General features: G+C 37.0%; 1 protein-coding gene and 1 pseudogene across 8 annotated transcripts in view; both read right to left on the bottom strand.

The window, feature by feature from the left end:
* LRP6 (LDL receptor related protein 6) overlaps positions 1-17,244 on the bottom strand; it is a 162,809-nt gene that overhangs the window by 12,171 nt on the left and 133,394 nt on the right. For 5 of the 8 annotated variants that reach the window (XM_055280616.2, XM_055280623.2, XM_055280618.2 and 2 more), the window contains 4 exons: positions 9,787-9,996; positions 6,604-6,729; positions 3,260-3,496; positions 2,241-2,351 (listed from right to left, as the gene is read on the bottom strand). In XM_055280616.2, the coding sequence (XP_055136591.1) occupies positions 2,241-2,351; positions 3,260-3,496; positions 6,604-6,729; positions 9,787-9,996 (684 nt within the window). Of the gene's footprint in view, positions 1-2,240; positions 2,352-3,259; positions 3,497-6,603; positions 6,730-9,786; positions 9,997-10,927; positions 11,021-17,244 lie in introns of all 8 variants that reach the window. The other 3 variants (XM_055280615.2, XM_055280617.2, XM_055280622.2) reach the window with 3 other exon arrangements.
* LOC129483347 (mortality factor 4-like protein 1) overlaps positions 1-17,244 on the bottom strand; it is a 225,020-nt pseudogene that overhangs the window by 147,817 nt on the left and 59,959 nt on the right.

Genomic DNA, 17,244 nt, shown 5'->3' with positions numbered 1-17,244 from the left:
ACAAATTTAGGCTGTGGAATGTGAGGCATAGACTCTTTTTAGTCCTTGAGAACAACCATCTCATCTTTTCATTCCTTTTTAGTGCCCTAACATTCCTTTGCAATGCCAAGCTTCAGGAAAGAAAAGTTCACATTCACTACCCTCAATTCCTAGTCTCTGGGTCACACCATAAACTCCCTGAAATCAGACTTCCACCCTCACCACTGCACTGAAACTTTTCTGGCAACAGTCAAAGCTCTACTATTTGCCATATTCAATATATTCTTCATTTCATTAACCTCTTTACACAATACTGTTGGCTCCTGTTTTCTCTTTAAAAAAAAAGTCTGATCAATATCCTTCCAAGATACCACTCTCTTAATTGTACTATTTCTGATTATTCTTTCTCTGCTTCCTTTGTTGGCTTCATTCTCTTCTGCCTGCATCTTAAGGGCAGGTGCTTCCCAGAGAGATTTCTATCTATCACCTACTATTTTCCTCCTCTGCTTACTGTCCTGGGAGATTCTATCTACTGTCACAGCTTTCATTATTATCAATAAACTAAAGAACACCAAATCTCTCTTCTGAGCCACAGTTCCTTATAATCAACTTCCTGAAGATCAAGAGCTTCAGTGGGATATTCCATGAGTATCTCTCAGGCAACATATCACAAACTGAACTCATTGTCACCATGATCAGTCATTTCTCCTAGATTCCAGGGGTAAAGAGACCATAAATGAAGTCATCTAGAATAAGATAATAAAAAGTGATGGGGCTTGTGGCAAAGTACACACCTGCCTAAAGGCATTTAACGTAAATTAAACATCACATCAATCAAACATTACATCTGCAGCCAAGATGTGGTACGATACTTTGGTTTCCAGCTCCTGCAATATATCCCATTTAATGACTCCAGTCACTCAATGAGGTACCTGTGGGTCAACTTAAACTTATCAACTATATCTAAGTGTTACCAATTCCTCTTTATTCTACTTCTGAAACAACTCCGAAATCTGTTCTCTCCCTGCCACCCCCACTCCTCCTCCTCATGATTTAGATCTTTATCATCTTCTGCCTAAACTCTAATCACTTCCTTTTTAAATTACAGGCTGCAAGTCATTCGTAAATGGTGAGAATGATTTAGTGGGTTACAACCAGCTTTGAAAAATAAAACAGAAAACGTCAGAAAGCATTCTATATAATAGGAGTAAATATTTAAGTGTTGTGTGACATCTTTTTAAATGCATGAGCTCACATCTCTGTATTCCTCTTGATGCGATCAAAAGAATTTTGAAAGCAATCAATCTAACAGATTTCCCTGCCTATAAGCTTATCACCTCCAACCCACTGGCTTTACAACTTCTGCATTGCTTGACCATGCTAGTCTTTTTCTTGAAATTGTCAGTGACTCTCCACTCTCCATTGTTAATATTGTCTAGGCTCTTTAGAAGAAAAGCATAGTCCTCCATGATTGTACCTTTACCTATGTTATCTCTTGCTGACACCCCTCAACAGAGCATGTATTTTGGCAGTCCCATTACATGGAGTTTCCCAAAGGTGCCTGTTTCACTCTTTTCTGCTTTTGAACAGTATACTCCCTCTGCCAAAATTGCAATTTCTCCACTTATCTACATGATGAACGCTATTCATTGATCAACACCCAGTCTTTTTTTTTTTTTCTTTCTTTTTGAGACGGAGTCTCGCCCTGTCGTCCAGGCTGGAGTACAATGGCACGATCTCGGCTCACTGCAACCTCCACCTCCTGGGTTCAAACGATTCTCTTGCCTCAGCCTCCTGAGTAGCTGGGATTACAGGAGTACGCCACCACGCCCAGCTAATTTTTGTATTTTTAGTAGAGACGGGGTTTCACCAGGTTGGCCAGGCTGGTCTCGAACTCCTGACCTCGTGATCCGCCCACATTGGCCTCGCAAAGTGCTGGGATTACAGGTGTGAGCCACCATGCCCGGCTGATTTCTATGTATCTAAATGATTTGAGAATTTTGTGACTTTGGTTATAGTAAAATAATATTTACTCTTTTCTAGTGCTTTATTAAATGTTCTGTGAAGATTCCTGTGCATAAGAAAACTGCTATGTTTAAAGAATTACTGAAAGCAAATCATAAAACCTTCACACAAATAATTAGCCTAATATTAATACTTATTACTTAGAAAGGAAATCTCGATAAGTAAACCTCACACATAAGAAAAAAATGGTTTAAATTCTCTCTTAAGAGTAATTTATAGATCTCAGTCCTACTTACAACAATCAAGTTCATCTGACTTGTCACTGCAATCCACATTATGATCACACTTCTTGTGCTTTCCAATGCACTGACCATTGGCACAGCGGAATTGATCAATTAAACAAAGAACTGGAAAAAAAAACATAAATAGTTTTCTTATTTTTAATATCATGTAACGTCAAACCCTGGCAAGAATCAAAAGGTGCTTTCTGAGTACAAATGAAAAACAAATTAGACTTTTAGCTGTAACTTAAATATTATTCTCTGGAGTTCCATTGGTTGAGAGAGGGAAAAAAAGAATGGGAGAAAAAAATCCAGCAGGAAATTTCCTATTTTATTCTTTTTTTTTTTGAGATGGAGTCTCGCTCTGTTGCCCAGGCTGGAGTGCAGTGGCGCAATCTTGGCTCACTGCAAGCTCTGCCTCCCGTGTTCACGCCATTCTCCTGCCCCAGCCTCCCAAGTAGCTGGGACTACAGGCGTCTGCTACCACGCTCAGCTAATTTTTTGTATTTTTAGTAGAGATGGGGTTTCACCGTTAGCCAGGATGGTCTCGATCTCCTGACCTCGTGATCTGCCCACCTCGGCCTCCCAAAGTGCTGGGATTACAGGCATGAGCCACCGCGCCCAGCTTATTCTTTACATTAAATTCCCTCTTTCACTAAAGAATTCTAGAGAACTTGGCTGGGTTGTTTTTACCATGGGAAAAGTTAGTAAGGGAAAGTGAAGAATATATAATATGTTAGAGCATAATTAATAAATCCACTAATTCAGAGCTCATTGAAAACAGGGACTTTTTTTTTATACTGAAGCCCTAATATATTTTAGTTTCATTTCTCAATTTTCAAAGCTTATTAATTTGTATAAATCTTACGCATATGAAGTGAATTAAAACAGTAATATGGAACATGTCACTATGATCAGAAGTGATATACGTACTTGAAAAACCCCAACTAACACTAAGCCAAGTAATACTGAATTTTAAACAACTGAATGGGAAAAAAGGATTGCATGCTGAGGCACTGAGGAATTCTGGATACCTTCACAGTTCTTCTCATCTGATTTGTCCTGGCAGTTTGCATCTCCATTGCATCGGAGGGCACCATCAATACACTGCCCACTGGCACACTGGAACTGGGACTCTGAGCATACAGGACAATTGAGTTCATCACTGTGGTCTTCACATTCAGTAAATCCATCGCACCGCCAAGCCACAGGGATACAGTCAATTTCCCCCGTGAAACAAGTAAACTGCTGAGGAGAACATGTTGGAGGTTCTTCAAATGAACAAGGAGAAGGGGAGTGACAAAAACACAATCATGGTCACACAGAAGTACAAACACATACCTGAGTGAAGCTCATTTAATAATTAACATACACAAAATACTTTACAATAAATATGATTTATAACTATCTCATCTATTCAAAGAAGAAATAAAGGTTTTCACATTACTTCCTTTACATTCACTATAAACTTTTGCCTGCAAAACTATAAGGCAAAAGTTTTTCATATATTGTAATCCAAAACAGGATTATAATATTTGCAATGCATTACAATCTCACACATAACCTAGGAATAATCACTATAATTACCAAAGATTTTAAAGTTAGCCTAGCATTCAAAAGTTTTCTAGCTCTAAGCTTCTCAAAGGATAGTCCATGAACCTTTAGGCGTTCCTGAGACCTCTTTCAGGGGACCCACTAGGTAAAAACCATTTTTATAATAACATTAAGATGTCATTGCTTTTTTTTGGCTATGTTTGCACTGATGCTACAAAAGGAATAGTGAATAAAACTTGGTACCTTAGCAGACTCAGGCAAATGACAACAAACTTTATTAGTAATCACTGTACTATACACAGCCACACGTGCACAGTTTAAACAAACACACAAAAAGACCAACTTAAGAATGTTATTGATGAATCAATAATAATTATATTAAAATCAACCCAAGTGTATGCTTCTTTAATATTCTGATCAATCAAATGGCAATTATGCATAAAGCTCATGTTGCAAACCTAAGCATGGTAGTTTCTAATGGGAAAGCATTTGTTTTGAATTGTAAATGCAACTCAAAATGGAATGTCATTTTTACCTGAAAGAATGACTGACAGGTAAATTATACAGTAGTTATTTACACTTGTCTGTTAGTGAATTATCTAGAGAACCCATAACCTTATGATATAACCAGAGGTCAGAAAACCCTGTAACTTTACAACAGAGAATATTGCAGATTACAGGTGAATATTTTACATGGGGAATTTTAGGGATTATTTAATAAGAGCCTATTATGTATTCAGCACTATACTATCTATATTGTATGGAGAATTAAAGTAGATAAAATACATCCACGTACTTAAAGCAGTTTGAATTTGGTTGGGGACAGAAAGAAACTAATAAACATAAAACAAAGGACACTACTTTGAACTGCATGTCATGCAAACTGTGTGATATAGTTTGGATATTTGTCCCCCCAAATCTCATGTTGAAATGTAATCCCCAATGTTGGAAGTGAGGCCTGGTGGGAAGCGTTTGGATCATGGGGGTAGATCCCTCATGCCTTGGCGCTATCCTCCTGATAGTAAATGAATTCTTGGGAGACCTGGTTGTTTAAAAGTGTGTGGCACTCCCTCTAGCCTACTCTCTCTCTTGCTCCCTCTTTTGCCATGTGACCTGCCTGCGCACTCTTCACTCTGGCCATCAAAGTTTCCTGAGGCCTATCCAGAAGCTAAGCAATACAGCCGGCAGAACCATGAGCCAATTAAACTTTTTCTTTATAAATTACCCAGCCTCCGGTATTTCTTTATAGCAATGCAAGAATGGCCTAATACACAGTTGTATACATCTGTCAAAACTCATTTTAATACATACATTAAAAATAACTGCTAAATGTGCAAGAAAAAAGGCCCTTTAAAAGATATTTTCAAATCGGAAGATGAGATCCTTGACTCAGTTTTATCCATGTTATCATTAACATAAAGAGAAATTTTTCTAGGATTTGCCTCACTTAAAATAACAGTCTAGCGCCCTGATAGGGAAACACATGCTATTTTTTTTTTGGTTGGGGGGGGGTAAAGTAACCATAAAATTTACCAATTTAACCACTTTAAAGTGCATAGCTCAATGACATTAAGTACATTCACATTATTGTGCAATCCCTATTTTTAAAAATTTCAAGTACCAGAGCTTAACTTTTTGTACACATCTGATTTCCCTGACTACGCTGTATGCTATCTCAAAGATCTTCAAATCCCCTACAGTCCAAGCACAGGGCCCATAGCTGCTACTGAATACATGCATTATTTATTTTTAGAAAAACTTATAGTTTGAAGAATAAAATTTACTTGTAATCCCACCCACCCGATCAATAATTTTTATATGTTGAATGCATATTCTCTTTCAGTATTTGTTTACAGAAATATATATTTTATGTACTTGTCATTTTGGCAACATTTTTACATCAACTTCATGATTATAACATTTAATAGCTGTATAAACTCAGTTATTTTACTTAATAATTTCTCATGCCATTAGAAATTCGTTTAAAAATTTCTGCCACTGTAGATAATAGTATGATGTAGTCTTTTTCCTTCAGCTGAATTAACTTAGAATTATCCCCAAAAGGAGGATATCTGAATTAAGGGTATGAATACTATTATGGTGCCTGATACCATCATACTATAATTTAACAAAGGAATGTATCTATTTATTATACCCACTAAGTGATTAAACCAATTTTACTACAACAGTATCACTATACTCAGTGATATCTTTTAAAAAATCCTTTTTTACTAGATAAAGAAGCAATGGGAATTTAATGATGGATCTGAACAAAATAATATTCTTTCCATCAGACACATTCCCAACAATGACACATAAACTTAGAGAATCTAGAATTTAGTGGAGAGAGATTACAGGAGGTAGAATTAATTTATTTTGTTACCTTTTGGGAGGGGGGAGGCTACTTTAGTATTAGGAAGCATACTCATTCACAGGCTGAAAAGTATGGTAATATATACACAATGAAATACTATTCAGTCAGAAAAAAGTAGGAAATCCTGTCATTTGCAACAACACAGATGAACTTGGAAGACATCCTGTTAAGTGAAATAAGCTAGGCATAGAAACACAAATACTACATGATCTCACTTATATGTGGAGTGTAAAAAAGTCAAAGAAACAGAGTAAAATGATGATTATGAGGCTGGGCAGGGTGGCAGAGAAGAATAACAGAAAAGCCTAGTATAGTACAAATGAATGGAATACAAGTAACCAATTAAGTTAGTAGACAGAGCAACTTCAATGCCTAGTCATAGAAGTCTAGGCTTAAGATATGGAATATGTTTGCATTTAAGGTTGCACAAGAAAATTACAGCATATTTACCTCCACATGATAGCTCATCTTGAAGCAGAACCAGGTGCATTGGACAAGAACACCTTGTAGTACCATCCCCCTTTACAAGACAAATATGTGAACAGCCACCATTATCCTGAGCACAAGGGTGCTGTCCTGCAAAGAGAAGAGAAGAGGTGAGGATGGGGAGAGGAGGGGGAGTGGAGGGGGAGTGGGGGGGGGAGAGGAGGGGGAGTGGAGGGGAGAGAAGTGGGAGAGAAGAGAAAAAGGGACAACCCTGTCAAAACTATTTATGAAAATCAAATGTATAATCAGCTTGGACTTTTTTTTTTACTTTTATTATTATTATTATTATTTTGAGACAGAGTCTTGCTCTGTAGCTCAGGCTGGAGTACAGTGGTGTGGGGGGAGTCTTGCTCTGTAGCTCAGGCTGGTGTGATCTTGGCTCACTGCCAACTCTGCTTCCCAGGTTCAAGTGCTTCTCCTGCCTCAGCCTCCCGGGTAGCTGGGATTGCAGGTGAGCGCCACCACACCTGGCCAATTTTTCTGTTTTTAGTAAAGATGGAATTTCACCACCAGGCTAGTCCAGCTTGGACTTTTATTTCCACACAATATGATTCTTCACTCAATCTCTACACAACCTACAAGAAACTACTTCCATCTAACCACTGTCTTCATATATTTATATATAAAATATTTTAAGGTAATGGTAAAGCTCACGTTAATTTTTGTGAATATGAAAAAATGTTTACTGAAACTAAAAAATTGCTAGGGAGAGGTTGGGTGCAGTGGCTCACGCCTGTAATCCCAGCACTTTGGGGAGCTGAGGCAGGCGGACTGCCTGAGCTCAGGAGTTCGAGACCAGCCTGGGCAACACAATGAAACCCCGTCTCTACTAAAATACAAAAGAAATTAGCTGGGTGTGGTGGTATGCACCTGTAATCCCAGCTACTCGGGAGGCTGAGGCATAAGAATTGCTTGAACCCGGGAGGCAGAGGTTTACAATGAGCCAAGATAGTGCCACTGTACTCCAGCCTAGGTGGCAGAGCAAGACTCCATCTCTACAAAAAACAACAAAAAATTGCTAGGGAGAATGCTGAAACTTGAGTATTATTCTATTTAAAATATAAGAATTCTCCTATATTAAGATTTTTAACTCAGAAAATCCGTATTTCTGAAAGATGGTTTCAGTCAAAAAGTGTATCTTAATGAGGAATCCATTGAGAATTAAAGAGTTATTAGAAGAAAAAAACTTAAAAGGCACATGTAACAGAACAATTCAGAAACAAAATTATTTGGTCAACTGCAAAAGGTAACTTGTAATACTATAAATGTCTAACTTCCTTATACATGGGCTAAGTAAAGAAACCACTAGGCAACTTTTCAAAGTCTGTTTCACAAGTTGTATTTTTAAAGAATCATTGTTTGGAATTTTCTGTTTAGCCTGTATTAAGAGCAACTTGACATCTGTCGTCACAAAATATGAACATCTAATATAAGCCACCATTTATTATTTGACTCTTTTCCACAATAACATTGGTTCTGCTTCAGTTTGTGTTGATGAGACTGAGGGAGTCAGCTATCTACAAATGAGCATACTGTCCAAAATAGACATCACACATTATATAGAATATACAGCCTATGTAGCAGTGTTTCTCAACCTTTAATTCCATGACATTTTTGATAAAAATCCCATTCTCTTTAATATTAGAAATTTGAAAAAATGATTTACCTAATATACAATCATATTTAAATAGTTACTAAATAAAACCTCTTGAAATTCTGAAAATCTTGAGATTTTCTGTAATAAAATATTCATCTATCGACTAAATAAATAACTTAGGTATATCATTATCATATTTATATTAAATGTTCAGCCTGAGCTACAAGTCATACCATAAAATAACAATTTTTAACTTTCTAATTCTCAAATACTTGTAACTTTACTTCTAAATTCACAAACTGTACCAACATAATGAACACCTGTACAGGGCTACTCCTGTTTCTTCACTCTCCTTTCATGCTTAAATTCAATTTAAAAGCACTGAGCTGAGAAGTTACAGAATTTCAATAATTATCTCTCTCGTACTCAATTTAACATTGGCATTCCTGGTACCACCATGTAAGATCGACAGTAGTGATTGCTAGGAGGGCACTTTTAAAAAAATGTTTTGCATATATAAACTCATTTATTCCTGTCTATTATTAGGGTAATTTTGATGACAGATATGAATTAAGAACTAGGCCAAGATGACTAGCCATTTTCAAAAAAAAATAAGAAAATATTTCTGGCTACTTTTCTTTTTTTCCTGGGGCTCATGGAGATGGCTATTTTTCTAAGCTGGGAATTGAAATATTTATCCAAATGGGGGGGAAAAAAACCAAGCACCTACTGATTAAACAGTCTTCTCTATGTTTACACACTAATTTTTAGTTTGTTTTGCGTAAGAATAAGATTAACCCATTATAACTATATTCATCATTATATAATTTTTACTTTTTTTCAAGCTATGGGGGAAGTATAGAGAGGGAAGAAAAGAAATAGATGCTTTATGTTATCAGTATTTTCAAAGGAACTGAAGGAGAGAAAAACAAGGCATGATAAGCAGTCATTGTTGTACCAGGAAATATTCTTTCTTAACAGGCAAGACCCATGCCTTTCCCCTATTTCTGGTTTATGAGATTATGTTTAATTTGGAAAAGCTCCCGGGTAAGGTTGACACGAGGCTTTAAAAGCATGAAGAGGCTGGGTGTGGTGGATCACACCTATAATCCCAACACTTTGGGAGGCCAAGGTGGGCGGATCACTTGAGGTCAGGAGCTCGAGACCAGCCTGGACAACATGGTGAAATCCTGCTTCTACTAAAAATTAAAAAAAAAAAGAAAAAATTAGCGAGGCATGGTGGCATGAACCTGTCATCCCAGCTACTCTGGAGGCTGAGGCATGAAAATCGCTTGAACCCGGGAGGCAGAGGCTGCAGTGAGCCAAGTTCGTGACACTGCACTCCAGCCTGGGTGACAGAGCGAGACTCTGTCTCAAAAAAAAAAAAAAAAAAAAAAAAAAAAGCATGAAGAGTTAAAAAAAAAATGGCAAAACTAAAAGTGCAGTCTTAAAAGTCTTAAAGGAAACAGAGTTTAAAAATACACAAAAGTACATATTGATTTATTATAACACATGATTCCTCCAATTAGCTTTATCTCATTAACACTTACTGTATTCTTGAAGGTTCAGCTCCTTTACTGCATGAATGTCACTCAGCTGGGCAATTCGAGCTTGGACTTTGGTTCTACCCTCTCGACCTGTCATGTCAATTTTTTCAATCATTTGCTGCTGTTTATCAATCCAATAGAGCCAGTTTTCAAACACAGTAAGTCCCACAGGCTGCAAGATATTGGAGTCTTCTAAAACTATCCGGTTAGCACCTTGGAAAAGGAGAAAATTCAACAGAAATGACTCACGTGGGTCAAGTCATACTTTTGGTAATTATTTACTGACTACCAGTTAGATTCTACAGGTATAGAAAAGAAAAAAATAACAAGATCTCTACCACGAAACTTTAAAATCATGCTAAGACATACACTAGAAAACAGCTAATAAACTAGTTATTAATATGCAATCAAGCGCAAGTAAGTGCCCAATATGCAGTAAATATTCTAGTTCATAGAAATGTAGAAAAGAACTTAGAACAGTAGTTTGAAAACCCTAACTTATATATACAACAGATAAAAATGGCACTTCTCTGGAGGAGCAGTGGTGGTGGACCCAGAGTTCTGAGTATTACCTGAGGCATCTATGAAGAACAGCTTCACTCTCACCCCACCTAGCTTCTCAGAACACAATTAGAAAAAATGACTGACTCACCCCAAGGTAAGAATTATTTCTAATCATCTCAGACATAGAGCCATCCAGACTCTGAGGAGGCAACTTCTGCTATTGTTGCACAGTGAGAAAGTTCTTTTATACAGTGGGCTAAAATCTGTGTTCATATCCCCTGCCCTGCTTTATTCATAGTTTCTCCCTCACTCAAAATGAAAAAATACACTCATTCCTTCTTTTTCGTAACAGTCCTTCAAATATTTATAGAAAGTTCATGGCTCCTAAGTCATGAGTTCAGTCAAACAAAGACATTAGCTGATATTTTGGAAGTATCAAGGAAAGTTCCAGGAAAGAGGCAAGCATAATGCCAACTTTTTAATAAATGAAGAAAAGTGGGGAGATATTCCAGATGGGAAGGCATTGCCTAAGTCAACATTCAGATGGTAGGCTAAGCACAAGTTTACTTATGTATTCTCTCCTAAAACTCTACTAATATGGTGATTTAAAAAATTTTAGGCCGGGTGCAGTGGCACACACCTGTAATCTTAGTAATCTGGGAGGCTGAGGCAGGAGGATCACGTGAGCCTAGGAGTTCGAGATCAGCCTGGACAACATGGCAAAATGCCATCTCTACAAAAAATATAAAAATCAGCCAGGCATGGTGGCATGCGCCTATAGTCCAGGTACTCAGGAGGCTGAGGTGGGAGAATTCCTTGAGCCAGGGAGGTCAAGGCTATAGTGAGCCAAGATCACACTGCACTGCAGCCTGGGTGACAGAGCGAGACCCTGTCTCAGGGAAAAAAAAAAAGAAAGAAAGAAATTAAAAGAAAATAATTTTTAAGGTATAAACCCATAAGGACAAAGAAGGCAGAAGAACAGAAGAGAGCAGGAAAGTGATATAAATTTTGGAAGTTGGAGAATAGATAGACCAGGGATAATGACGCAGTAGCCCAGAGAAAGCTAAATGCCTAGAGCCAGTGAAGCTAACAATGAAATCAATTAGCTCAGCGAGTAGAAGCACCAGGTATTTTAGAGTGGAACAAAGGTTGGAGTTATGTGGCTGGGGCTGAAAGAGGAGTACTAATGGAAAATATGTGTAAGAAGTTACACAGCAATGTTCTCAGTATTTTTAAGCCTCATACTAAATACAAACAGCTAAGGATCACCAAATATTTAAAGAAAATCTCTATCTTTAAATTTGAAGCCCAAGACAAACACAACAAAGGAACTTGGAGAAAAAGACACAAAAGCAGAAGAAAACAAATAAATACAAATTAAAAAAAAAAAAAACCTAAAGAATAGGCTGTCTTCAGAGGGGCAGAGCATTTGGAGAACAAAAAAGAGCCCTTGGAAATTAAAAACATGATATCCAAAAATTTCAAAGAAAAATGCAACAAGAGGGTTGGGAGACAAATTTGAGAAGCTCTCCTCAGAAAGTATAACAAAAACACAAAGAGATGGATAATAGGTGAGAAAAATACAGCTATAGTCAAGAAGGTCCAGCATAAAAGGCTCCAAAATAGGAAAATGAAAAATAAATTATCAAAGAAACGCCACAAGAAAACATTCCAGAATTTAAGGTGTAGACTTCTAGACAGAAAGGATCAACCTAGTAACCAGTTCAATGAGAAGGAAGGGAAAGCACGAACATAGATTTTAAAAATCTCTCTCTCTTTTTTTTTTTTGAGATTGAGTTTCGCTCTTTCGCCCAGGCTAGAGTGCAGTGGCTCAATCTTGCCTCACTGCAACTTTCGCCTTCCGGTTTCAAGTGATTCTCCTGCCTCAGCCTCCTGAGTAGCTGGGATTACACGCACCCGTCACCATGCCAGGCTAATTTTTGTATTTTTAGTAGATATGGGGTTTCACCATGGTGGCCAGGCTGGTCTTGAACTCCTGACCTCATGATCTGCCCGCCTCAGCCTCCAAAAGTGCTGGGATTACAGGCGTGAGCCACTGCACCTGGCCAATTAAAAAAAAAAAAATCTTAAAACATTAGCATATCAAATCCAGCAATAAATAAAAAGAATGTACCATGCTAAATTTTATTTATTCCAGCAAACTGAGAAAAGAAGTTAAATTCCTTAATTTGACAAAGGTTATCTACAGAAAAACCTTAGCAAAGTATACTTAATCACAAAGTATTGAATGCTTCCCCCAAGATCAAGGGGAAAAGGACTAGAAAGGAAGAAGAAGGGAAAGAAGGGGAAGGAGAAGGGGAAAGGAAGGGAATGATGAGAAAGGGGAACAGGAAAGGGCTGGGGAAGGGAGAGCGGAGAGAAAGAAAAAAGGAAAGAAGGGAGGAATCAAACAAAGGCACAGTATCAAATTCTAGGACACTGAGGGGAAAGAACATGTTAAAAGCTTCTGGAGGAAAAAGGAAAAGGATAGCATACAAAGACTGAAATAACAGTCACATCAAACTTCCCAATGACACAAGATACTCAAAGACAATGGAGTTCTATTTTCGAAATTCTGAGAGAAAACAGCTATAAAACATGAAAGCAAATTATCAACCAAGTGTGGGGAGGAAAAAAAATTCAAACAAGATCAAGAATTTTAACTTTTTATGATAAGCCCCTTTCAAGAAGCTGCTAGAAAATGGTCTCTATTAAGAAAACCAGAAGAAATGGAGTCCAGGAAAGAGCAGGTTCAGAATCTGTACACTCCCAGGACAATGGAGAAATGAAGTTAGCCTAGAAATCATGCAAATCCAGACTGGAGCAAGATGATGAAGAAACCCAGTGATGTGATTTTAATTATGGAGACAAATAGATGGATTGCTTGATGCATATCCATTTATTGAAACAATATTTACATTACACAAGTATTAACTGCAGGGAGGAAAAAAGTTTTAGAAAGAAATGTACCTAATAGTAATATGTTCATAGCCATAAATAATAAGTAATTAAGTCGAGACTTAAAAAAATTATGGCACTAGTCACAGGTGGGTCCTTTCTATCTGCAAACTTGTGCCTTGAATTCTGGAAAGTTCATAACTATGCTGGGGAGGATGGAAAGAAAATTCACATGTGTATTTTGCGGACATAGGGTTTAAGATAGCAAAATCTTTATCTTCCAAAGGAAGTCAATGTTTAGCGTCTAAAAGTGAAAAATCAAGAAATAGCATTTTTAAGCAAGTTTATTTTAAAATAAGTGAAAATAGTTGTGAATGCTTCTAAGCATGGGAACTGAGAGCAGCAGAGTAGAGCAGTAGGCTTGTTTTTTGTTACAAGCCAGGTAGAACAGTTTGATATCCATAATATTTACACATATTACTTTAATAAAAATTAAAATTAATTTTAAACAATAAAAAAGAATGATTTTTAAAGATTAGCTGGTGGTAATGAAAGGATGGTCTGAGGTAGACAACTGGGTAAAAAAGGAAGTCAATAGTGTCACTGCAGGTCCCCAGATATGGTAAGGACCTGATCTACTTTGATGCTGATGAAAAATAAGTAAGCTACTGGAACCAATAAGGAAAAGATATGCTTATTTATTCAACAAACTAAGCATGCACTGGATGCAATTCGCTATAAAAGGCTATGTGGGTGGCTACAAATACGAAATAGAAAAAGGTCCCAGGGTAAAAGCATAATTATCTGTGAATACATAAGAAAAAAAATCAACTTGACAGTAACCTTTTTCAGAGAATAGAAAAAGAAGAAACATTTCTTTTTATGTGGCCAACAAAGCCTTGATGGCAAAACACCAACAAATACCTGACAAGAAAAGAAAATTGTAAGGTAATCCTTCACATGAGCGTAGATTAAAAAAAATCTTAAAACATTAGCAAATCAAATCCAGCAATAAAAAAAAGAATAATGTATCATGCTAGATTTTATTTATCCCAGTAAACTGGGGAAAGTAAGTAAATTCCTTAATTTGACAAAGGTTATGTACAGAGAAAGCTTAGTAAAGAATACTTAATCACAAAAGTACTGAATGCTTCTCCAAGACCTAGAAAAAAAACAACAAAAAAAAGGATTCTATTAACATCCTATTCAACACTGTACTGGGGGGCCCCAGCCAGTATAAGGAAAGAAAAAAACACAACTCTCATTATTTGAAGAAACATGATTCTGTAACATAAAAAATCCTAAAGGTAAGTATACTTAGCATGGTCCTGTGGTACAAGCTAATATGCTAGAAGGAGAAAAAAAGAAATTGTATTTCCATATTCCAGGCACAATTAGAAAATAAAACATTAAGTTTAGAATAGTCTTTACCACTGGCATTTAAAAGCACCAAATAAGAAGGAATAACAACTCTAATGAAAGATAGGCAAGACCTCTATGCTGAAAATTATAAAACATTAAGAGAAATTAAAGATCTAAATAAACGGGGAGATTTACCATGTTCATGGTTTGGAAGATTAATATTATAAAGATAATAATTCTCTCTAAACTATCAATTTAATGCAAACCCAATGAACATCTTAGTATGTGTTTTTTTTGGAAGGGGAAACTCACGAGCTGATTCTACAATGTATGTGGAAATTGCAGGAGTTAACAATAGCTAAGGTGGTCCTGAAAAAATACTAAAGACACAGATGAATCTATTGCAGTTATAATAACTGACAGTATAATATAAGTAAAGGCAAAGTGACCAAGGGAACATCAGAGTCAAGAAACAAACACACACAAATATAGTCACCTCATTTATGACCAAGGTGATACTACAGAGTAGTAGGGAAAGGATAGTCTTTCCAGTAAATGATGCTGAATCAAATAGTAATGTGGGAAAAAAAGTGCATTTTAACCCCTGCCTCATACTACACACCAAAATCAATTCCAGATGGATTACAGATCTCAATAAGAAAAGTTAAATGAAGAAATTTTAGGGAAAAAACTAAAGTATCTTTTTGTACCTTTGCAGAAGACAAACATTTCTTTTTTCTTATTTCTACACATTTATGTAGTACACGTTTTTTTACATGGATATATACTATGTATCTATGATGTGTACAAGTGTGAAGTGTGAGCTTTTAGTGTAAAACCATAGTGTACATTGCACGCATTAAGTAATTTCTCATCCCTCAACTCCCATGAAGATTTCTTAAACAACATAAAAGATGTTAACCATAAAAAGAAAATTAATAAACTGTACTACATTAAAATTAAGACCTTTCTTTTCATCTAAAGATACTACTGGGAGAATAAAAAAGGTAAATCACAAACTGGGAGATTTATGCAGTATATATCTTGACAAAGGATTCATATCTAGAATGTATAAAGAATTCCTATACATCAGTAAACTTTCAAGTTACCAGTTTTGGGTTATTTTTTTGACACAGGGTCTCGGCTTTATTGGCCAGGCTGGAGTGTAGTGGTGGAATCATGATCATGGCTCATTGCAGCAGTGGGACAAAATTAATTGTAATGAATGAAACATTTTCATGAAGAGCTTTATCACAGACCTGCCTGACAGGCATGGTGGCTCACGCCTGTAATCCCAGAACTTTGGGAGGCCAAGGAAGGGGGATCACTTGAGTCCAGGAGTTTGAGACTAGCCTCAGCAACACAGCAAGACCCTCATCTCTACAAAAATAAAATTAGCCGGGTGTGGTGGTGTGTGCCCGTAGTCCTAGCTACTCAGGAAGCTGAGGCAGGAGGACTGTTTGAGGTAGGGAGTTTGAGGCTGCAGCAAGCTATGATCACACCACTGTACTCCAGCCTGAGTGACAGGGCAAAACCCTTTCTCAAACTAAAATAAAAACAAAAGACAGTTTAAAATATTGACATAAGTAACTAATGTACAAATTAGAGGTGATATCCATGGAATACTATGCAACCATAAACAAGGATAAGTTCATGTCCTTTGCAGGGACATGGATGAAGCTAGAAACCATCATTCTCAGCAAACTATCACAAGGACAGAAAACCAAACACCACATGTTCTCACTCATAGGCGGGAATTGAACGATGAGATCACTTGGACACAAGGCGGGGAACATCACACACTGGGGCCTGTCTGGGAGTGGGGTGCTAGGGGAGGGACAGCATTAGGAGAAATACCTAATGTAAATTACTAGTTAATGGGTGCAGCAAACCAACAGGACACATGTATACCTATGTATCAAACCTGCACATTGTGCACATGTACCCTAAAACTTATAATTAAGAAAAAAAACTGCAATTACTTTTGCACCAACCTAATACATTCAGATTGCAACAGAAGGTGAATTTTGGAAAAAAAAAATTATTCAAAAGACATAAATGCATTTAGGTACCCAGAAAAAAAAAATTAGAGGTGATATAAGAGACAGAGTAGATCAGATGAGGGAAAAAATATACTACACCAGGCATGTAACTATACATGCATAAGTGTGTGCCTAACTGTCTGGAATCAGAGAATACATAATGGAAGGGAGGCATTTGAACCTGAAGACATTAAAAAAAATGTGAAAAAAGATTAAAATAATTATAAATGTATTCAAACATACAAAAATGTACATGATACAGGAGTAAGCAGCCTCAACATTTTAGTATGCTAATGCTCCAGACTTGAGATATATTTCCTTATTTCTTGAGGAAAATACTGACATATATGCCTGTTTCTTTCTTTTCCACTCTCCTCTCTCCCCTCCCTCCCTCCCTCTTCTTTCTCTCTCTCTTTCTCTTTGTTGAAGAACCTGAGATCTGAGGTTCCCACATTTCTTTTTCTTTTTTTTTTCTTTTTGAGACAGAGTCTCGTTCCATAACCCAGGCTGGAGTGCAGTGGCGCAGTCTTGACTCACTGCAACCACGACCTCCCATGTTCAAGCGATTCTCCTGCTTCAGCCTCCCGAGTAGCTGAGATTACAGGTGCCCACCACCATGCTTGGCTATTTTCTGTCTTTTTAGTAGAGACAGCAT

This window comes from Symphalangus syndactylus, chromosome 5, assembly GCF_028878055.3.
Source record: "Symphalangus syndactylus isolate Jambi chromosome 5, NHGRI_mSymSyn1-v2.1_pri, whole genome shotgun sequence".
Lineage (NCBI taxonomy): Eukaryota > Metazoa > Chordata > Mammalia > Primates > Hylobatidae > Symphalangus > Symphalangus syndactylus.
The sequence above is the reverse complement of the archived record's forward strand: the minus strand, read 5'-3'. Positions and strand labels throughout refer to the sequence as shown.